The 23,835-nt window shown below is 46.5% G+C and overlaps 1 protein-coding gene and 1 long non-coding RNA gene across 4 annotated transcripts; one reads left to right on the forward strand and one right to left on the reverse strand.

Annotated features, from left to right (window-relative positions):
• Positions 1–420: 420 nt before the first annotated feature.
• On the forward strand, positions 421–19,959 carry LOC116540763 (zinc finger protein 883-like). Of its 3 annotated transcripts, none has more exons than XM_032264459.1 (5): positions 421–814; positions 8,292–8,380; positions 9,450–9,576; positions 10,405–10,506; positions 17,506–19,959. In XM_032264459.1, the coding sequence occupies exons 2-5, from the start codon at positions 8,348–8,350 to the stop codon at positions 19,380–19,382; spliced, it is 2,139 nt and encodes a 712-aa protein (XP_032120350.1). In that variant the 5' UTR covers positions 421–814; positions 8,292–8,347; the 3' UTR covers positions 19,383–19,959. The 3 variants fall into 3 exon arrangements, with proteins under 3 accessions (XP_032120350.1, XP_032120348.1, XP_032120349.1); XM_032264457.1 differs by lacking the exon at positions 421–814 and adding an exon at positions 3,281–4,250; XM_032264458.1 differs by lacking the exon at positions 421–814 and adding an exon at positions 4,280–4,507.
• A 1,166-nt stretch (positions 19,960–21,125) lies between these two features.
• Positions 21,126–21,771, reverse strand: LOC116540766. The gene is made up of 2 exons (XR_004264585.1): positions 21,557–21,771; positions 21,126–21,236 (listed from the first exon to the last, which is right to left on the reverse strand). It is a non-coding gene; the product is annotated as an uncharacterized LOC116540766 (long non-coding RNA).
• Between the last annotated feature and the right edge of the window lie 2,064 nt (positions 21,772–23,835).

Here is a 23,835-nt window from a genome sequence, read left to right on the forward strand (position 1 = left end):
TTCGGATATTCTTCTCTTTTTGCTTTTCTTGTTTTTTGTTTTTGTTTTGAGACAGAGTCCTGCTCTGTCGCCCAGGCTGGAGTGCAGTGGCGTGATCTCAGCTCACTGCAACCTCTGCCTCCTGGGTTCAAGCGATTCTCCTGCCTCATCCTCCCAAATAGCTGGGATTACAGGCCTGCGCCCCCACGCCCAGCTAATCTTTGTATTTTTAGTAGAGATGGGGGTTTCACCGTGTTGGCCAGGATGGTCTCCAACTCCTGGCCCGCCTCGGCCTCCCAAAGAGCTAAGATTCCAGGAGTCAGCCACCGCGCCCGGCCCAGCGCGACTTCTGATTGGCCGAAACCTTGACTTCTTTGTTCCAGCCCCACCCGTTGCCAAGATACCAGTTTTGGCACATGCGCAGTAGGGTATCCCTTGAATGAGCGATTTTGAAGAGGTGGAGCATTGGCCCCAACTGAAACTGATGGGGCTGCAACCGGAAAGACTCTGGGAATGGTAGTTTCCGGCCTGAGCCTACGCAGGCGCACTGTCCTACGCGGCTTTGGCGCGCAAGCATCTTACCTCAAGCTGCCGGGTGCCTCCCACGGTATCTGAAAGCCCGGGGGAACCAGGCTCCAATGTCTGGGCCTCTCTGCCTCTGAGAACTGCTCCCTCCCGTCCTCTTTTTCTGGACTTCTCGCCTTCGCTGGGAGCCGGCTCCAGTCTCCCGGGGACGTGTCCAGACGACGGAGCCCTGGTTGCCATGGCGACTCTCCTCCTGGTGAGCGCGACGTCACCGTCACCTGTGCGCTGGCCGGGGACCTGGCTACTCCAGGTGGGTCAGGGATGCTTGACTTCACGCGCACCTCTGAAGCTGGTAGCCAGACTACAGCATCTGTGAAAAACTCAAGTTTGAGGGTCGCAAACTGGTGGCCCCCGAATGCGTTTTGCTTGGGCAGTAGTGAGCAGTGTTGCGGGTTTGTTCTTACGTCTTCATGCTGCAGGTCCAGACACTTCCTCAGCTTCATGGAAATTTCCTGGGAGAAGTCCATAATAAACAGATAATTAAGTCGCGCATAAATTATAGTGTGACGAGAGCTCTCGGGGGCGTAGACTGGAGGAGAGAGACAGTTACCAAGAATTACAACACAGCGATTAGCACATAGCCCTGTAGGATATAAGATACCGGGATGTTCCTGTGGGAACACAAGAGAGTGAGTTGCCACCTCCCGCTCAGCTCGGTGGAAATCGGAGACAGTTTACTGCAGGAGAGGCTGTAATAACTTGTTTTTGCAAGAAAAGTAGGTGTTTTCCTAAAGCAGTAGTGGGGAAAAGTTAAAGAGCAAATAGAAATCATGGGTGGGAACGATTAATGCTTTTTTTTTTTTGAGACGGAATTTCGCTCTTGTTACCCAGGCTGGAGTGCAATGGCGCGATCTCGGCTCACCGCAACCTCCGCCTCCTGGGTTCAGGCAATTCTCCTGCCTCAGCCTCCTGAGTAGCTGGGATTACAGGCACGCGCCACCATGCCCAGCTGATTTTTTGTATTTTTTTTTTTTTTAGTAGAGACGGGGTTTCACCGTGTTGATTAGGATGGTCTTGATCTCTTGACCTCATGATCCACCCGCCTCGGCCTCCCAAAGTGCTGGGATTATAGGCCCCTGCCACCACACCCAGATAATTTTTTTGTATCTGTAGTAGACACAGAGTTTCACCATGTTGGCCAGGCTCGTTTTGAACTCCTGACCTCAAGTGATTCACCTGCTTCAGCCTCCTAAAGTGCTAGGATTACAGGGTGAGCCAGCGCACCCAGCCTAACACATTTTTAATAATTACAAACACTTACGTCATGGTTTTTATCTGTCACATACTGTTCTAATGGCTTTACTTCTATCAGCCTACTTATATCTCATAACCTGATGAAGAGGGTACTTATTATTGCCCCATGTACAATGAGGAAACTGAGACACAGAGAGGTTAATGACTTTCACAGTGTCACACTGTACATGGGAATAACTATTATGCTTGGCTGCACTTGCTACAGGGTTCAGGAGTTAATAAGTGCTTATACTTACAAAGCTCTGATAATAATCAAGGTCTTTGGAGACAGTTGTATCAGCCAGGATGACTAGTTATGCTTCAGTAACAAACACTCCTCAACCTCCGTCATGGCTTATAGCAATGAAGACTTATTCCTTGTCCACATGTGTTCCATATAAGGACTATTTATGCAAAATAACCCCCAAATGTGGAAGGAGCCAATAGCCAAAAAAGAGGGAGACAAATTCAGTTTGTTGGTACGGGGTGATTTATTTGGGGAACTTGCAAAGGGAAGCTTGGTCTTGGGTGGCAGCAAGACAGGTCGATCTCCACACAGTTACTCCCTAATCCCAAGGCTTATCTAACATAGGAAAGGGGAATATTTGCTTTATCAAGACAATTAAGCATTAAGGCAGGTAACCTTCCAGAACAGGCAAGGATGCTGTTTGTGTCATAGCCTGTAATTTGTGTGATAACATCAAGGTTGACATGATCTTACACTAGGGACAGTAAGTAAAGTAGGAATCAGAAGTCATTCCCAGGACTGGGGTTAATCAGAAATCAACATGACATGCCTATTAAAGATTAGCTGAGGCTCTGCTCCATGCCACCCTGACTCCAGAGCCTCAGCTGACAGTACAACCTGTGCTTGGAGCATTTGGTTATTAGGACACAAAGAAAAAAGAGCAAACTTGGCAGTAGTAAAATGAAGTGGCTGCAAATATGGGCTGGACACGGATTCAAATCTTGCTTCTGTCCTCAACTGTTCTGGGAGTTTTGGGGGAGACATAAATCCTCTATCTCAGTGTCCTTATCTGTAAAATAGAGAGAACAATGCCATCTTCATAGGGTGGTGATGCCAGCTCAGTGAACTAGTAAAGCTCATAATGTGTTGTCAGTAAGTAACACCTATTATTATTTCATTCAGGCAATGGGCCATCTAGCTTTTGATCATGAGCACATATACGGTTTACATTTTCTTTCTTTTCTTTTTTCTTTTTTTTGAGACAGGGTCTTGCTCTGTTGCCCAGGCTAGCACCATCACAGCTCACTGCAATCTTGCCCTCTTGGGCTCAGTTGATCCTCCCACTTAAGCTTCACAAGTAGCTGGGTCTACAGGTGCTCACCACCATGCTTGGCTAATTTTTGTATTTTCTGTAGAGATGGGGGTCTTGCTATGTTTCCCAGGCTGGTCTCAAACTTCTAAGTGCAAGTGATCTTCCCTCTTTAGCTTCCCTGTTTGAAATCCCAAAGTGCTGGGGTTTCAGGTGTGAGCCACTGCACCCAGCCTGGCAATTCTTTTAGTGTTTTACCATTAAGCCTGATACGAGGTTTTGATTATATGGACATAAATACATACAATAAGAGGTCAGCAATTCTTTAACATTGTTGCTATTGTTGTTCAATATGAATATATGCTGAATTTATTAAGCTTATCTAGAAATGACTGGTTACTGAATTATTTTTTGTAAGCTTTCTCAGCTTCTAGGATTACTTAATGTTATCAAAAGTCCTTTTAGTATCTATAGATATAGTTGCATATGGATATATTCAGAAAGATCAATAGATGAAATGTGTAATGTCCTAATATCAAACCATCCTTGCACTCCTTAACATACATCTCCCAGCTCCCAGAATAGGCTCCATTGCCTTTACCGAACTGCCCTTTAAGAAGTAATGGGTGAAACTGAGGCAAACAGGAAGGCAGATGCCCAGGGAAATTGAGTAACAATGACTCAATTCATTCATCATCAGTTTACACAGGGCCAACTTTTATCTGTCCTGGAGACATCAGCCATGGTAGGAGACATTTGGATTACATAGACTATGGCATCATCTGTGGAGGAGAAAACTCTGCCTAAAACAGGGTTATTCACGGTACCAGTGCAGTCAGGCATGTCCCAAATATCAGTTTTCCCCCAGCTGCAAAGCTGCTGTGTATATATCTAAATACAGCCTTGCTCCCGCCCCACATTCTGCTCCCAGACTCCATTTCCCACCACTACCCCGCACTCAGAGCCCTTAGGCCGAGAGGATCTTGAATCTCAATGCCTTCTGGGAAATGTAGTCCGCCCGCGATGCCGAGTTTAAGGTACCTGGACTTACATTTCCAAGACAGCGGAGACAGCGACCGCGCAGGCGCGTTCCGGGGCCCGCCGGAGGGAGGGAAGGCCTGGCTGCCCCGCGGATTCCGCCTGGACGCACTGACCTCGCGGACCCCACCGGAGCAGGTGGGTGTGGACCGGGCCAGGCAGGCTAGCAGCAGCTCAGAGGGCGGGCCCGAGTCGGACGTGGGTGGGAGGGGGAAGGGCGCTGTGGGTGACGCCCCGTCTCCTCTTTTCATTCCCTGAGCCCCACCTAGCATCAGCGGAGCAGGGACCACTCAGCGCGTAGGAACTGGGCGCTTGCTGTTTGTCTGGAGTCCGGCGGAGCCTGGGACTGCTGCGGTCTCCTAGGAAGGGGAAACCTACCTTTCCTCACTTTGCAGGTGAAGAAGCTCAGACTCGGGGAGACTCCGCGACTTGTCTCAGGCTGGTAGAGCTGCAACCCAGATTCTGACCCCAGAGCCCGAGAGCGGCACTGCACGGGCGCATCCTCGGTCTCGGCTCCCCTTACCCTGAGCACCTGTCTCCTGTCTCTGGGTCTCCCATCTCTCTCTTTAATCTTCCCCTCACCTCCGCCGCCCCAGGTTCTGTCCCCCTCTCTCTGGGTCTCTGTCCGCCACTCTCGGTCCCTGCGCCTTCCTTTCACTCCCCAGCCCTCCTAGCGAATCTCTGTGTTTTCCAAAAACAAGGTCATTTTCTTACATAACCACAGCACCACGATCACAATGAGGAAATTAATACAAATAGCTAATCTGTAGACTTCATTGAAATTTTTTTTTTTCATTGAAATTTTTGATGATCCTTCCAGTAATGTCGTGTGTGTGTGTGTGTGTGTAGACAGGGTCTTGTTCTGTCACCCAGGCTGGAGTGTAGTGGCACAATCATAGCTCACTGCAGCCTCCACCTCCTGGGCTCAAGCCATCCTCCCACTGCAGTCTTCTGAGTAGCTGGGATTACAAGCACATGCCACCATGCTCGGCTGATTTTTTTAATTCTTTTGTAGGAACGGGGTCTCACTAGGTTGCCCAAGTTGGTCTCAAACTCCTGGGCTCAAGTGACCCTCCCACCTCAGCCTCCCAAAGAGCTGAGATTACAGGTGTGATCACGGTGCCTGACTGTGATAATGTCCTTAATGGCAAAAGGAAATCCTAGATCACACTCACTACACGTGTTGTCGGGTCTCTTTCAATCTGGAGCCGTTTTTCAGTCTTCTCTTGGAAGTTCCGAAGATTACAACCATCTACTTGCAGAAGGTCCCTCAGCCTGGGTTTGTGTGGTGCTTCTTTATAGTTAGATTTAAGTCATGTGCTTTTGGCAGGGCTGTCCCAGGGATGATGCTGTCTCCTCATCCCATTGGGAACCCTGGGCTCAGCTTGTACCACCACATACCACGTCAGCTTCATTCACATGGGTAAGGTGGCATCGGCCAAGTTTCTCCTCTATAAAGTTACCCTGCTCCGGGCACAGTGGCTCACACTTGTAATCCCAGTACTTTGGGAGGCCGAGGCAGGCAAATCGCCTGAGGTCAGGAGATCGAGACCAGCCTGACCAACATAGCAAAACCCTGTCTCTACCAAAAATACAAAAATTAGCTGGGCATGGTGGCGGGTGCCTGTAATCCCAGCTACTCAGGAGGCTGAGGCACAAGAATCAATATCCCGGGAGGTGGAGGTTTCAGTGAGCCAAGATCGCCTCACTATACTCCAGCCTGGGCGACAGAGCGAGACTCTGTCTCAAAAACAAAATAAGTCCGGGTACGGTGGCTCACGCCTGTAATCCCAGCACTTTGGGAGGCCAAGGTGGGTGGATCACCTGAGGTCAGGAGTTCGAGACCAGCCTGGCCAACATGGTGAAACCTCATCTGTACTAAAAATACAAAAAATTAAGACAGGTGTGGTGGTAGATGCCTGCAATCCCAGCTACTCGAGACACTAAGGTTGGAGAATTGTGTGAACCCAGGAGGCGGAGGTTGCGCTGAGCTGAGATTGGGCCACTGTATAAGCCTGGGCAACAAGAGTGAAACTCCATCTCCAAATAAATAAATAAATAAATAAATGCAGCTACGGCACTCCAGCCTGGCCCACAAGAGCAAAACTCCATCTATAAATAAATAAATAAATAAATAAACAGTGACACTCTGTCTCCAAATAAATAAATTAAATAAATTAAAAAGCTACCCTGTTCTTTTCGTAATTAACAAGCGATTCATGGGGAGAAAGTTAAGACTGTCCTGCTGATTTTCTCATCAAAATCTCGTGTAGTGGTTTCAGCATTCAGATGTGTGTGTTTGGGGTAGCTGGGGATGTGTATGGCTCCTCGCCTGGGAAATAAATGTGTGAGGCGTGAATCTTTTCATTTTGTGGGCTGTATTCGTTTGCCATGGCTGCTGTAGCAAATTGACACACACTTACAATGACACGATTTTATTCTATTACAATTCTGGAGGCCAGAAGTTGGAATTGGGATTCTCTGGGAAGGGATCAAGGGGTCAGCACGGCCATGCTCCCTCCAGAGGCTTGCGGGAAGCATCCATTTCTCTGCCTCCTGGCCAGTTTCCAGTGGCCTGTGTTCCTTGGCTTGTAGCTCTTTCCTCTGTCGTTAAAGCCAGCAGCATAGTGTTCTCTCTCTGCTTTCTGCTTCTGCCCTGCGCCAGATCCTCCTCTGCCCACTCTTTTTTTTTTTTTTTTTTGAGACGGAGTTTCACTCTTGTTGACCAAGCTGAAGTGCAGTGGCACTATCTTGGCTCACCGCAACCTCCACCTCCTGAGTTCAAGTGATTCTCCTGCCTCAGCCTCCTTAGTAGCTGGGATTACAGGCATGCACCACCACGCCCTGTCTGCCCCCTCTTATGAGGACACTTGTGAAGGCATTTAGGTCCCACGACGATAATCCAGGATAATCTCCCTATCTAAAGATCTTTAACTTAATCCCTTAAATCTCTTTTCCATATAAGGTAAGATCTGTAGGTTCCAGGGATATCTTTGGGCAGTGTTAGACAGACTGTCTAGTCCACCAGGGAAGAAGTCCCAGTTTATGGAATAAAGTTTTAAGAATCTTTGCCAAGGCTGGGTGTGGTGGCTCATGCCTGTAATCCCAGCACTTTGGAAGGCCGAGGTGGGAGGACTGCTTGAGCCCAGGAGTATGAGACCAGCCTGGACAACAGAGAGACTCTGTCTGTATTATTAAAAAATAAATAAATAAATAACTAAGAAGAACTCCTGGCCAGGTGCAGTGGCTCAGGCCTAAAATCCCAGCACTTTCAGAGGCCAAGGCGGGCAGATCACCTGAGGTCAGGAGTTTGAGACCAGCCTGGCCAACATGGTGAAACCCCAAACCCCGTCTCTACTAAAATGTAAACATTAGCCAGGTATGGTGGTGGATGCCTCTAGTCCCAGCAATTCGAGAAGCTGAAGCAGGAGATTCTCTTGAACCCAGGAGGCGGAAATTGCAGTGAGCCGAGATCGTGCCACTGCACTCCAGCCTGGGCGACAGAGCGAGACCCTGTCTTAAAAAAAAAAAAATATGCCGGGCGCAGTGGCTCAAGCCTGTAATCCCAGCACTTTGGGAGGCCGAGGCGGGTGGATCACGAGGTCAAGAGATCGAGACCATCCTGGTCAACATGGTGAAACCCCGTCTCTATTAAAAATACAAAAATGGGCTGGGCATGGTGGCACGTGCCTGTAATCCCAGCTACTCAGGAGGCTGAGACAGGAGAATTGCCTGAACCCAGGAGGCGGAGGTTGCGGTGAGCCGAGATCGCGCCATTGCACTCCAGCCTGGGTAACAAGGGCGAAACTCCATCTCAAAAAAAAAAAAACAATATATATATATATGAAAAAAGGTAAGGGGTGGCTCTGTGGCTAGACCTCTGTGATATTTTGTATCTCCATGAACTTGAGCAGGTCTTGACCTCTCGTGCCTCAATGTCCTCCTGTAGGGATAACTATGTTCCTGAGTCTGAGAGCTGTGGTGTGGGGGAGGTGAGACAGCCTCATGGCTGCTGGCTGTTGTCACTGGTATGAAAAGGGGGCCTCAGGTGGCCTGTCCTGAGCCTTTGCTTTGACACTTAGGGGACCATGGCCCCTTCTGTGACAGGAGTCTTTGGGGAAAGCATCTGTCTGTCTGGACCACGACCGACCCCTTTTCTGCTATGGTCTCTTACTCCAGCTCTTCAGGCCCTGGCCTGGACCTTTTTCCAGGAGGTGCATGCCCAGGACCCAGCAATGGCCAACAGGACCCTGATGGCCGCCGGCCAGGTGAGTCTGGGCGTCCTCTTCCCCAAGATGACTTCATGGACTCCTGCGGGCCCTCTTCATCCCTGTGCATGATCTGAAGTTCTCCTGATTCTCCCAATACTGGGAAAGAGGGTATGAGAAGGGGGGAGCTGGGCAGTGCAGAGGGGCAGGGGGCAGAGGCAGAATGCTCTGAGCTGGGTCCTCATCATGCAGTCTAATAATTTTACATCAGCCTGGTGCAGTGGCTCACGCCTGTAATCCCAGCACTTTGGGAGGTCGAGGTGGGCAGATCACCTGAGGTCAGGAGTTTAAGACCAGCCTGACCAACATGGAGAAACCCCGTCTCTACTAAAAATACAAAATTAGCCAGGCATGGCGGCGCATGCCTGTAATCCCAGGATTACTCGAGAAGCTGAGGAGGCCGAGGCAGTAGAATCACTTGAACCCGGGAGGCAGAGCCTGCGGTGAGCCGAGATCCTGCCATTGCACTCCAGCCTGGGCAACAAGAGCGAAACTCGGTCTCAAAAAAAAATTTTTTTCCACCTAACACTGCAGCCTTTTGGTTACCAGGCAAAGTGGGCAGTGGATGGTTTTGCTTCACCTCTGAGCCTTATCCCTGGAGTCAGGAATGGGGGTCAGGATCAGGTTGGGGTCTGGGATTGAATGGGATTTAGGAGTATCTCCAGCACACAATGGCTTGAGTTTTCTTTAAGTATTTCTTAGGGCCGTCACTTATAGGTGTACAGGCTGTGCACTGCACAAGGGTGCCTCATCCTAGGCAGAGTTCACACCTTGCACCTCCTACATTGCTGTATTCATTGTGGCAATTTTCAGGTGATTGGTATGTCATACGCTAAATTAATTAGTATATTACGATGACTGCCCAACAGATGGCAGTAAAGAGTCACGTGAAAGGGTTCCTGGTTCTACTTTATTCCCAGGTGTCTATGTAGGCCAGTTTGATTCAGGCATCTCAATTCTGCACAGTCAGAATATTCCAGCCCAGGGGGCAGTTGTAGGCTCTTGACTCCTGACACCTGTGCCCCCGAGTTCCAGAAGGACCTCCATCGAGTGAAATTGGCCCTTGCAGGAATCAGTGACCTTCAAGGATGTGGCCGTAGACTTCACCCTGGAGGAGTGGGGCTGGCTGGAGCCTGGCCAGAGGGAGCTGTACCGAGATGTGATGCTGGAGAACTACCGGAACCTTCTCTCCCTAGGTGAGGTCCCTCCCCCAGCCCTCCCCAGGGGGAGGCCTGATGCCCCCAGTACCCTCTTTGATGCTCCTGGTGCCCTCTCTGATGCCCCCCCTCCGAGATCAGCCTGGGCAACATAGCGAGACCCCATCTCTACAAAAAATTTGAAAATTAGCCAGGCATGGTGGTGCATGCCTGTAGTCCCAGCTATTCAGGAGGCTGAGATGGGAGGATCACTTGAGCCCAGGAGGTCGAGGCTGTGGTGAGCCGTAATTGTGCCATAGCACTCCAGCCTGGGCGACAGAGTGAGACCCTGTCTCAAAAAAAAAAAAAAAAAAGCAAATGTTACGTATTTAGTAGTCTTGAGATGGAAGCTTTGGGCATCAGTGAATCTAAAACAGAGATCCATCAGAAATAAGATGCAACCCACTCAGGTAATTTTACATTTTTTGGTGGTCACGTTAAAAAAATAAGAAACAAATGAAATTAATTTTAATAATGCGTTTTATTCACTGCAGGCTATCTAAAATCGTATCATCTTGACATACTGAAATAATAACCGATTAACAAATTCTTGAGATATTTTACTGTTTTTATTTTTAGTAAGTCTTCGAAACACAGAAGGCAGTGTTTTTTACACTTTCACAGGGCACTTAACTGGAACAGCACAGACCCAGAGCCTTAAACAGTCTTGTCAGAGCTCAGCCTCTCTGCAGTGCTCAAAGCACACAACAAATAAGTCTGGCATTGGCCATTCATGCTTCTAATCATTAGGCGCTCAACGCGTGCGCCTTCCCTCCAGACCTCCCTGTGATTCTGGCACCCACTGCCAACTCTTATCCCTTTCCCCAGGGGCGGGGCTTCCTGGATCCAAACCCGACGTGATCTCCCGTCTGGAGCGAGGGCAAGAGCCGAGGCCAGAGGACAGGGAGGCCCAGCGAGTTACCTGTCCAGGTAGGTGAGGATGGCCAGCAGTGTGAGCCCTCTTCCTACCCCATCTCTATGGTCAGTGAGGTTCGCTGAGGGATCAGACAGTGGAACACATGGGTGATCATTGTGGGCTCTGGAGTCAGGTGGCGGGGGTTCAAATCCCAGCTGATTGCTCCCTAGCTGTGTGGCCTTGGCAAGTCACGTAGCCTCTCTGTGCTTTGATTTTTTCATCTGTGGAGAGGGGGTGACACGAGTATCTAGGGTTGGGAAGAATCAATGAATTAACAGATACAGAGCAGAGCCCAGAGCTTGCTACAGAGTAGGTCGTGGCTTCGATGGCTGTCATTGTTATAATTCTCACGCCACCCTCCCCTTGTCCCACCACAGCCCATCAGTCCCCAGCCTTGTCCCTCCTGCCCCTGGCCAGGCCTCAGCTTCTCTCCCCTGGACCCTCACCCCAGCCTCCTGGCCCCCAGGCTTACCCCTCAGTCAACACACAGCCCCAGGCGATCCTTCCATACTGAGAGCTGACCCCCTCCTTCCCCTACTCACACCCTCCCCTGGGCTCCCCAGCTCCCCCAAGATAACGTCCCAGCCCCTCAGCCTGGCGATCCATGTGTAATCCAGCCCGGGCTTTCTCTGGCCTCGTCTTCGCCATCCTCCCCTGGTTGTACACCATGCCCTGATCTCGCTGAAGCGCCTGTCCGTACCTGAACCTGAACGTGTGTTCCCACATTTGGACCCTCACATGTGCTGTTCCCTCTCTCTGGAACACCCTTTCCTGCTTTTTCTGCCTGGCAAACACCTTCATGTCCTTCAAGATGAAGCTTACAGGTCACCTCCGAGTGGCCTCCTTGCTCGAGGTGGTGTATAACTGCGCTTGTGCATGTTGTACTTGAAGAGTGTAGACTGAGTTCCAATCCCCTTTCTGCCACTGACCGGCTGCGTGACTGTACGCACGTGACTTAACCTATTGGTGCCTCCATTTCCTTACCTATTAAATAGGGAGAATAATAGTACCCACCTCATTGAAATTTTTGGATGATTAGATTACTTAAAACACAGAGCAAGCTCAGAACAGTGTCTGGCTTGTAGTGAGCGTTTAATGAATGTTCCCTATTGCAATAATAATAATTGTTATTATCCAGTATTTCAGGACTCTTGCATATAAAGAATCAAAATAGCTTAAGAAAAATTAGATTTTTTTGACCCATATACCTAGGAAGTATTTCAGTGCAAGGCTTTGGGCATAGATGCATCTAAGGCCTTAAATGGTATTTTTAGGGCTTACTTGTTTTCTCTTTCTCTCTCTCTTTCCTTTCCTTCTTCCCTCCTTCCTTCCTTCCCTCCCTCCCTCCTTCCCCCCTTCCCTCCTTCCTTCCTTCCTTCCCTCCCTCCCTCCCTCCCTCCCTCCCTCTCGCCTTCCTTCTTTCCCTCCCTCCCTCCCTCCTTCCTTCTTTCCTTCCTTCCTTCCATTCTTCCTTCCTTTTCCACACATGTTCATTCTGTTTCTAGCTTCGTTCTGTCTACAGGCCTTTCCAAGTAGCAGTCAACATGGCTACCCACAGTCTCAAACTTCTATTCTGCCTATTAATTCCGTATATTAATCTCAGGGAAGACTCTGATTGGGTCCCTTTGGATGATGAACCTATTATTATTTATTTATTTATTTTTATTTATTTATTTTTTGAGACTGAGTCTCGCTCTGTCACCCAGGCTGGAGTGCGGTGGCACAATCTCGGCTCACTGCAACCTCAGCCTCCCGGGTTTAAGCAATTCTCTGCCTCAGCCCCCCAAGTAGCTGGGATCACAGGCGCGTGCCACCATGCCCAACTAATTTTTATATTTTCTTAGTAGGGGTTTCACCATCTTGGCCAGGCTGGTCTTGAACCCCTGACCTCGTGATCCACCCGCCTCAGCCTCTCAAAGTGCTAGGATTACAGGCATGAGCCACCGCACCTGGCCAATGAACCAATTATTATGTCCCAGGGAATGGGGTATTATGATTGGCTAGCCTGAGTGTGATGCCCCAGGCTTGTGGAGTTGTGGAGATATGTATGTGACAGCCCCACCAGGATTATAGGAAAAGGGGAGCAGTGGTTGTTCAAAGACAGAGATGCTAAAGAGGTAAGTAGGATATATCCAAAACGTCTGAGTACAAGCTGCCCCTCCCTCCTCTCTGAGGACAAGAACCAGATATCTTGTTTAGTGTCATAGCACTGTGGCTGGCACACATGTAATTAATGGACATTCCATGAACAAACCTACTGGCTCAAAAAAAATGGTTTTTGCTTTTTCCTCATCGTGTCTTTTTATTCATTTATTTTTATTTTTAATGTTTTTTTTTGAGATGGAGTCTCACTCTGTCACCTAGGCTGGAGTACAGTGGCATGATCTCAGCTCACTGCAACCTCTGCCTTCTGAATTCAAGCAATTCTGCGCCACCACACCTGGCTACTTTCTGTATTATTAGTAGAGACAGGGTTTCACCCAGTTGACCAAGCTGGGCTCAAACTTCTGACCTTGGTGATCCACCTGCCTCCGCCTCCCAAAGCGCTGGGATTACAGGCGTGAGCCACTGTGCCCAGCCATGTTCATCAATTCTTCACTGCAGCTTCCTTTCTACAGATTACAAGCTCATGCTGCAAAAGCTTTATATCCAATTAATATATATTGATGTTTTTCAGATCAAATAAAAGCTATGCGTTCATCATAGAAACTTAGAAAATCTAAATAAGAATAAGGCAGGAAATGAAACTTCCCCATATTCCTGTCTCCCAAAAATTAACTTTTGACATTTTAATGGCGTTCTTTCAAGTATTTTCTTTCCTTCTTCTTCTGTATGTATATTTTTTGATATGGGGCCTCACTCTGCCACCCAGGCTGGACTGCAGTGGTGTGATCACATCTCATTGTAGCCTTGATGTATTGAGCTCAAGCTGTCCTGCCTCAGCCGTCCAAGTAGCTGGGACTACAGGCATGTTTAAGTTTTAATTTAAAACAATTTTTAAAATTCTTTTGTGGAGATGGGGTCCCCCTATGTTGCCCAGGCTGGTCTCAAACTTCTGGGATCAAGTGGTCCTCCTACCTTGGCCTCCCAAAGTGTTGAAATTACAGGGATGGGCCACTGCACTTGGCCCTCCAAGTATTTTCAACTCAATGTCTTCACTATCTTTTAATATTAGTTCTTTAAAAATATTATGCAGCTATAGTAGTATAGTACACCACTATAATAGTATAGCATAGTACTATATCTAAATCACAAGAAGGAATAAAATTACCATAATTTTTTTTTTCCAAGACAGAGTCTTGTTCTGTCACCCAGGCTGGAGTGCAGTGGTATCATCTCGGCTCACTGCAACCTCCGTCTCCTGGATTCAAGCAATTCTGCTGCCTCAGCCTCCTGAGTAGCTGAGATTACAGGCGCCCGCCACCACACCTGGCTAATTTTTGTATTTTTAGTAAAGGTGGAATTTCACCATGTTGGCCAGGCTGGTCTCGAACTCCTGACCTCCTGATCTGCCCACCTCAGGCTCCCAAAGATCTGGGAGTACAGATGTGAGCCACCGTGCCCAGCCTAGCATAATATTTTTTTTTTTTTTGAGACGGAGTTTCGCTCTTGTTACCCAGGCTGGAGTGCAATGGTGCGATCTCGGCTCACCGCAACCTCTGTCTCCTGGGTTCAGGCAATTCTCCTACCTCAGCCTCCCGAGTAGCTGGGACTACAGGCCTGTGCCACCATGCCCAGCTAATTTTTGTATTTTTAGTAGAGACGGGGTTTCACCATGTTGACCAGGATGGTCTCGATCTCTTGACCTCGTGATCCCCCCGTCTCGGCCTCCAAAAGTGCTGGGATTACAGGCGTGAGCCACTGCACCCGGCCGAATATCTTTAACGGTCATTCACATTGCAGTACGTATGAGAGCTTCATTCGTGTTAATGGCTGAATAATATTTTATTGTATGAATGTGCCACAATTGGTTTATTCATCAGTTGGTAAACAGTTATTTCTTCTTTTTGGCCATTATGAATCATACTGCTATGAACATTCATGCACAAGGTTTTGTGTAAATGCATGTTTTCACTTCTTTCGGGTAGATACCTAGGAGTGGAATTGTTGAGTCATAGGGTAATTCTATGTTTAACCTTCTAAGGAACTGCCAGACTATTTTCAAAAGTGGCTGTACCATGTTACATTCCCACCAGCAGTGTGTGAGGGCTCTGATTTCTCTACATCCTCACCAATGCTTATTATTATCCAGTTTTTTTTTCATTATATCACTCATGAGTGTGAAGTGGAATCTCATCTTTTTCATTTTAATTTCCTTGATGGCTAATGATATTGAGTATCTTTTCTTGTACTTATCGGCCATTTGTATATCTTTAAAGAAATGACTATTGAGATCTTTGTCCTTTTTAATTGAGTTTTTAAAAATATTGAGTTGTAAGTATGCTTTTTATATTCTAGAAACAAGTTCTTTATCAGACATAAGATTTGAAAAAATTGTCTCCCATTCTGTTGTCTTTTCACTTCTTGTTAGTATCTTTGAAGCACAATGGGTTTTAATTGTTTTTAATTATTATTATTTTTGAGACAGGGTCTCACTCTGTCACCCAGGCTGGAGTGCAGTGGTGCGATCATGGCTCACTGCAGCCTCAACCTCCAGGGCTTCAGTGATCCTCCCACCTCAGCCTCCTAAGTAGCTGGGACCGCAGGCATGTGCCATCACTGCCTAATTTGTGTATTTTTGGTAGATTCGGGGTTTAGCCACGTTGCCCAGTCTGTTCTTGAACTCCTGAGCTCAAGTGATCCACCCACCTTGGCCTCCCAAAGTGCTGGGATTACAGGTGTGAGCCAGCGTGCGCGGTCTAGGTCTTACTTTTGACAGTGTCCAGTTTATCCATTTTGCTTGTGTTGCTTTGTGATTCTGACATCATATCTAAGATAATATACCATTGCCTGATCCAATGGCAAAAGAATCCTACATAGCATTTCGTTGTCGTGTCTCTGTTTTGGGAGTCCCACAACCACCCACTAGTTTAGCAATTTTCTGGAAGGAGTCACATGACTTTGCTAGTTGTATTGACAGCTTAGAGCAAAGTATGTAACACAGGAACAGTAGGAACTAACAAAGGCAAGAGAGGTCAGACACAGGTTTCCAGCCCTTACTGTCCCTGTGAGGGTCACGTGTGTATGGTTTTTTCTGCCAGTGCAAAACCACAGACACATGTGTGAGGTGTCTTCACCCAGGAAAGCCCACTTTGAGTCTTACAGTGAGAGTTCTTGAAGAGAGCTGGTCCCGTATGCACCTACCTGCTATATGACCAGCCACAGTGAGGATCCCAATCCAGGTACCAGGTGCCCATCATGAATCTTCATATTTACAGTCAACAGTGCCGACAACCTAATACATCTTGACCAGCGGCCTTGAGCATGTGGAAGAACATCTTACCCAGCACCTATGTGAATACCCCAGGAGTTTAGTTCTCAGAGACTGGCCAAGGGTCATTCCCATGTCTACAGAGACAACAAAACTGGAGAGATGGACCTTCTGTTAACTTTTCTTGCACATTCCCATGAACATTGTGTGAGAGGGTCTGTGCCATGCTCCCGTGACAGCACAGGATATCGTTAATATTTTCCAATCTAAAACGGGTAAAACAGCACCCTAATGATTTGATTTTTTTTGTTTTTTTAGAAGGAGTTTCACTCTTGTTCCCCAGGCTGGAGTACAATGGTGCAATCTCCACTCACTGCACCCTCCTATTGCTGGGCTCAAGCAATTCTCCTGCCTCAGCCTCCAGAGTAGCTGAGATTACAGGTGCCAGCCACCGGGTCCGGCTAATTTTCTGTATTTTTTTTAGTAGAGACGAGGTTTCACCATGTTGGCTAGGCTTGTCTCGAACTCCTGACCTCAGGCAATCCACCCGCCTCAGCCTCCCAGAGTGCTGGGATTACAGGCGTGAGCCACCACGCCTGGCCATGATTTGATGTTTTTAACTATTGCTGATGTTCAGCATCTATACATGTATTTATCAGCCTCTTATTTTTCTTCCGTGAATTGTCTACTTATATTCCTGCCTCTCTATGTTCTTAGATTTTTTCTATCATTTTTTCATATTGATTTGTAAAAAAATTTATTATAGCCAGGCACAGTGGCTCACACCTGTAACCCCCGCACTTTGGGAGGCTGAGGCAGGTGGATCACAAGGTCAGGAGATCAAGCCCATCCTGGCCAACATGGTGAGACCCCCCATCTCTACTAAAGTACAAAAAATTATCAAGGTGTGGTAGTGTGTGCCTATAGTCTCAGCTACTCGGGAGGCTGAGGCAAGGGGAATCATTTGAGCCCATGAGGCAGAGATTGTAGTGAGCCACGATTGCGCCACTGCACTCCAGCCTCATGACAGAGCTAGACTTCGTCGCAAAAAATATATATATATCTGCTATCTTGGTTGGGTGTGGTGGCTCACGCCTGTAATCTCAGTACTTTGGGAGACCAAGGCAGGTGGATCACGAGGTCAGGAGTTCAAGACCAGCCTGACCAATATGGTGAAACCCAGTGTCTACTAAAAATACAAAAATTAGCTGAGCGTGGTGGCGTGTACCTGTGATCCCAGCTACTCAGGAGGCTGAGGCAGGAGAATCTCTTGAATCCAGGAGGTGGAGGTGGCAGTGAGCCAAGATTGTGCCAATGCACTCTAGCCTGGGCAACAGAGCAAGACTCTCTCTCATTCTCTCTCTCTATAGATAGATAGATAGATAGATAGATAGATAGATAGATAGATACTCAACCTCTGTGTATGTAAACTGTTTGTAACTTGGTTCTCTTCAGTTTTAGAGTGTATTGAGACTATCCTTCCATGTCAGAACATGAATCTATCTACATACACCATGCCTTTCAAAATAGCAGCATCAAGTTTGAAACCTTCTTCTTTTTTTTAGGTTTACACTGCCACTTCCAAGTAATCAGCTTACTTTGTCCTGGGACAGATGGTGTTGGTATTTTCCATTTCTTTCAGACTTGAAGACGAGCTCTGTGACTTTTGGGAAGATACCTCCAAAAAAGAGCATTTCTGAAGATTCAGCTTCCCCACCTGAGGGAACTTTAAGGGCTGTGCTTGGAGATGCCAAGTTGGGGAAACCCATGGCATGTCACTGTCCACTGGAGGACCCAAGAAAGCAGGAGAGGCATTTGAGGTGTTCATTTGCTACTCCTAGGGGAGACACCTCAGGGGAGAGAGGCCTTGGGTGTGACGAGCTTGGGAGAAGCCTCCTGCAGGCCTCTGCCCTTATCAGGAAGCAACGAGTGCCCCGTAGAGACAGGCCCCAGAAGTGGAGCGGGCCCTGGAGGAACTCAAAACGCCAAAGGACCTTCGTGGAGAAGAAACCATTTAACTGCACGGAATGCGGGAAAGCCTTCATTTACCATTCCGACTATATTCTGCATCAGCGAATTCACACTGGAGAGAAGCCCTACAAGTGCCGTGACTGTGGGAAGGCATTCAGCAACAGCTCATATTTCATTCAGCACCACATCATCCACACAGGTGAGAAGCCCTACGCCTGCCACGAGTGCGGCAAGACCTTCACTCAGAGCTCTTCTCTCACGGAGCATCAGAGGATTCACACTGGAGAGAAGCCCTATAAGTGCAAGGACTGTGGGAAGGCCTTCACGCAGAGCTCGTCCCTCATCAAACACCAGCGGTGCCACACTGGGGAGAAGCCCTATAAATGCAGCCAGTGCGGGAAGTTCTACTCGCAGGTCTCCCACCTCACCCGCCACCAGAAAATCCACACGGGGGAGAAGCCCTACAAATGTGCAGAGTGCGGCAAGGCCTTCTGTCACACCTCCTCCCTGACCCAACACCAGACCATCCACACTGGGGAGAAACCCTACAAATGCAACGAGTGTGGGAAAACCTTCAGCCATAGCTCATCCCTGACTCAGCACCAGCGAGTCCACACTGGAGAGAAACCCTATGAGTGCACTGAGTGCGGCAAAGCCTTCAGCCACAGCTCATCCCTGACCCAGCATCAGAGAATTCACACTGGTGAGAAGCCCTATGAGTGTCACGAGTGTGGGAAGGCTTACACACAGATTTCCCACCTCATGAGGCACCAGAGCACTCATGTGGGGGAAAAGCCCTACATATGTAGTGAATGTGGGAAGGCTTTCGGCCACACCTCATCCTTCACCCAGCACCAGACCATCCACACTGGTGAGAAGCCTTACAAATGTACTGAGTGCGGGAAAACCTTCAGCCAGAACTCCTCCCTCACACGCCACCAGAGGATTCACACAGGGGAGAAACCCTATGAATGTAAAATGTGTGGGAAAGCCTATACCCAGATCTCCCACCTCATTCAACACCAGAGGGTTCATACCGGAGAGAGGCCCTACGAGTGCAGTGAGTGTGGGAAAGCCTTCAGCCGGAGCACGCACCTCATTGAGCACCAGAAGATCCACACTGGCGAGAAGCCCTATAAGTGTCAGGAGTGTGGGAAAACCTTCAGTCACAGCTCATCCCTCACTCAACATCAGAGAATTCACACCGGCGAGAAGCCCTATGCCTGCAAGGAATGTGGGAAGGCCTTCAACCAGAGCATTCACTTAATCCAACACCAAAGGATTCACACTGGAGACAAGCCCTACAAGTGTCATGACTGTGGGAAAAACTATACCCAGATCTCACACCTTCTCCAACATCAGAAGGTCCACACTGGCAGCAAACGCTATGCATGTGAGGAGTGTGGAGAGGGTTTCAGCTGGAGTTCACACCTGACTCAACACTGGAGGCTTCACACTGGGCAGGATGCCTATATCTGTGATGATTTTGAGAAAGCCTTTGCTTGGGGAACAGAGCTTGCTGATCATCAGAGAACGCATGCTGATTAGACAACGTGAGTATGTAATGAACTGTCTGTCCTGCAGAAGGTCCCACCATCATCAACACTAGGAACCTCAGGAAAAATTTTGCCTTCAGGAACAGATGGATCCAGGGGCATAAATAGCCTTTAAGCCATCTGCTCTTCATCAACACTAGGGATTCCCCAGAGAACGATGCTAGCACCATATGTTGAGATAATTTGCTCCTTTCTTCCCTAGAGGGAAAGTGGCACAGTCTTTCACTAACTGGGACAGGTTCTGATCGTTTTGGGGGTTTCCCGTTCATATTTCCTCCACTTTACCATGTCCCTAGATTGTAGTATAGTTAGGGGTTGGTCCAAAATAGATACTATTTCATCTGGTACTTTTACTAAGAACAGCTCTCTCCAAGCTTTTAAAACTGATTGATCTTTCCTTAAATTGAAGCCTGAATATTTAGTGGAGGAAGACAGCTGTAAAGATTAACTCTTTAACATTTTTAGTTTCCTTTAAAACTTTATGTTACAAATATCACAATCTGCAGTTGGCTTCAACAATAAATATGTTTCATATAAATGTGACTGTAAATATAAATATATTTCACATATTTATAGGCATTCTTAATGTCCTTTTGTTTCTGTTTATTATGTTTCCATGATCTATGCTTTACAAAGCTATTATTCTTTTCTTTCCTTTCTTTCTTTCTTTTTTTTTTTTTTTTTAAACATAGTCTTGCTCTGTTATCCAGGCTGGAATGCATCTTATTTTTTACTTTCTGTTTTTTCTTTTTGTTTTTGAGACAGAGTCTTGCTCTGTTACCCAGGCTGGACTGCAGTGATGTGATCTCAGCTCACTGCATTCTCCACCTCTTGGGTTCAAGCAGTTCTGCATTAGCCTCCCAAGAAGCTGGGATTACAGGCACCTGCCACCATGCCCAGCTAATTTTTGTATTTTTAGTAGAGCTGTGGTTTCACCATGCTGGCCAGGTTGGCCTCAAACTCCTGGCCTCATGATCCTCCTGCCTTGGCCTCCCAAAGTGTTGAGATTACAGGTGTGACCACCATGCCTGGCCTACATAGCTATTGGCCTGTTAAGTGTCGTGTTCTTAAACATCATTGTTTGTTCATGCCCAAGGGGAGATTTTTTAAATCATATTTTAAAAATACGATATAATTTTGTATTTAATAATTGTATTTTTATGGCAGGAAAAATTTTAGTGAAATATCATATGCTCTTCATAAAGGATAATTTGGAAAGTATAAAGAAATATGAAATCAAAGACAAATTCCCTGTAATCCTGCAGTCCAGAGAGACTTGCCAGTCATTCTTGGGTGCGTTTCTTTGTTGGGGTTTTTTGTTTTTTGTTTTTGAGATGGGAGCCTCGCTCTGTCACCCAGGCTGGAGTGCGGCGATGCTATCTTGGCTCACTGCAACCTCTGCTGCCTGGGTTCAAGTGATTCTCCTGCCTCAGCCTCCTGAGTAGCTTGGATTACAGGCACCTGCCACTGCACCCAGCCAATTTTTGTAGTTTTAGTAGAGACAGGGTTTCACCATCTTAGGCAGGCTGGTCTTGAACTTCTAACCTTGTGATCCACCTGCTTCAGCCTCCCAAAGTGCTGGGATTACAGGCATCAGCCACGGAGCCTGGCCTCTTTATTTATTTTTTTAAATCTATATCCCATATCCACAGGGTTAGTTGTCAGAAATTTGGGGTCAAAAAAATAAAAGCCATCACTGACAATTTAGCCATCCTTAGAAGTCATATTTTTTTTCTTATATTTCCTTCCAAATCTTTTAAACAAATATAAGCTTATTTTATTGTCATCACAATGTAGGCACAGTTTTGCCATCAGTATGTCATGAGCATTGTCATTGTCCCATATACTTTTTTTTTTTTTTTTTTTTTTTTTGAGACGGAGTTTCGCTCTTGTTACCCAGGCTGGAGTGCAATGGCGTGATCTCGGCTCACCGCAACCTCCGCCTCCTGGGTTCAGGCAATTCTCCTGCCTCAGCCTCCTGAGTAGCTGGGACTACAGGCGTGCCCCACCATGCCCAGCTAATTTTTGTATTTTTAGTAGAGACGGGGTTTCACCGTGTTGACCAGGATGGTCTCGATCTCTTGACCTCGTGATCCACCCGCCTTGGCCTCCCAAAGTGCTGGGATTACAGGCTTGAGCCACCGCGCCCGGCCCTGTCCCATATACTTTTTATCATTATTAAGGATAAGGATATGCTATTGAGAAGGCGTAATTTATAAATCCACTCTGCATTTAGATTCCTCTTTAAGCTTCTGACTGACACCGGTTGTTCACCAATTATCCCAATTACAAATAATGGGGTTTTTTTCTAAAAATTTTTTATATTCTCACCTAATACTCTTAGAACAAATAATGTTATAATGAAATTTCCATGCTCACTTCCTCTCTCCCTTTGAGGTGATTATTCTTCAAAGTAAAATTCCCGGAATGGCAATGATGGGAATCAAGGCTTCATCCACTTTCCTGATTCCTCATACATATTGCCATATTGCTCTCCAAAGGGCTGAACTTAACCCATCTGCCGTAGCTGGGTGTGAGGACCATGGATGTACTATGTTTTTATAGCAATGGGTGTCAACTATTTAACATATCATTAAGTAACTTTTAACAACCTGATGTTTTGCAGCTTCATGTAGTTTGCTCAATCGACACATTATCCAGTCCGTTTTTGGATGTCTTGGTTGTTTCTAGCTTTTGGCTTTTATATATATAGTATGGAACATCACTTTGATGAAAGGGATGAGCGCCTTACCATTTCCCAGGCGAAATCCTGGCAGTGAGGTCATGGGGTCACAGGGAGAGATTTCTGTGACCTCGAGCGTGTTGCCAATGGGTTGCCAGAAGCTCTGTATCAGCTGGAACTTCTGTCAGTATATGGAACTGTGTCTTACTAGCCCTCGTCTGTGCTATTAGCATATTTTAAAGTCTTTGCCTAGGGTATTTCTCTTATCTTTTGTGCCTTCTTTCGTGATTGAAGTAACATTCTTTGTGAATAATTCAGATAATACAAAAATGAAGAAATCTTTAGTGCCCTGTAAATCTTTGTTCCAGGCTGGGTGTAGTGGCTCATGCCAGTAATCCTAGCACTTTAGGAGGCCAAAGCAGGCGGATCACCTGAGGTCAGGAGTTCAAGACCAGCCTGGCCAACATGGTGAAACCCCATCTCTACTAAAAATACAAAAATTAGCTGGGCATGGTGGCATGCACCTGTAATCCCAGCTACTTGGGATGCTGAGGCAGAATTGCTTGAAGCAGGACCCGGGAGGCAGAGGTTGCAGTGAGCTGAGATCACACCACTGCACTCCAGCCTGGGCTACAGAACGAGACTCCGTCTCAAATAATAATAATAATTAGCCTGGTGTGGTGGGGCATGCCTATAATCTCAGCTACTTGGGAGGCTGAGGCAGGAGAATCACTTCAACCCAGGAGGCAGAGGTTGCAGTGAGTCAAGATAGCACCATTGCACCCCAGCCTGGACAACAAAACTGAAATCCATCTCAAAAAAAAACTTCCTTCCAAATATCTTATAGTTTTTCTGTAAATATGAATCTCCCTTTCTGTTTTTATGAAACTGATTATATATGTGTGTGTGTGTGTATATATATATATATATATATTCACATATGTATGGTATGTATGGTATCACATGCAAACATAATTCTAAGAAGTTACTTATTTGATAGAATGTGGATAATTTCCCACAATAATGCAAAATATATATATATAGTACATATTACACAAAAAATATATATACACATAGGTATCTTCATTTTTCACAGCTGCATAATATTTCATGCTAGGGCTTCTTTAATTTGTTTAACCAATCCCTATTAATGGACATTTAACTTGTTTCCATTTCCTTTTCCATCACTGGATATTTATTGTTTGACATACATACAAAATGAATTCCTACAAGTATACTTGTGGGATCATAGAACATCTACATTTAAATTTTTCATGGTTATTGCTAAATAGTCCTCCAAAAGGGGTGAAACTATTTACACCACTCCTGGAAGTGTACATGAGTGCCTGTTTCTCTGTCCCTTTACTTCTTTCTCTGATACTTGGTATTAGTCATTTTTTAAAGCAATTTTAATCTGATAGGTAAAAATATCCTATTGGTCATGAGATTAATGATTTTTTTTGAGTTTAATGATCTTTTATGCATTTATTCATGTTTTGTATTCTGTGAATTGCCTATTTATGTATGTTGCCCCATTTTTAATTGAGCAATCTTTTTATATTGATTTATAATTGCAAGTCCTATGTTTTGTTTTGGTCTGGTTTGTTTGCAAGTCCTTATATATACCATGTATATTAACACTTTGGCATATAAGTGACTAATATTTCTCCCAGTTATTTCTCTTTCAATTTTATATTTGTTATACAGAGCTTTTAAACTTTTAGGTATTTAAACCTGTCTGTATTTTCCTTTATAGTTCTTG

This window comes from Sapajus apella, unplaced genomic scaffold (assembly GCF_009761245.1).
Source record: "Sapajus apella isolate SASKATOON/1434 unplaced genomic scaffold, GSC_monkey_1.0 scaffold144, whole genome shotgun sequence".
NCBI classification, from domain to species: Eukaryota; Metazoa; Chordata; class Mammalia; order Primates; family Cebidae; genus Sapajus; species Sapajus apella.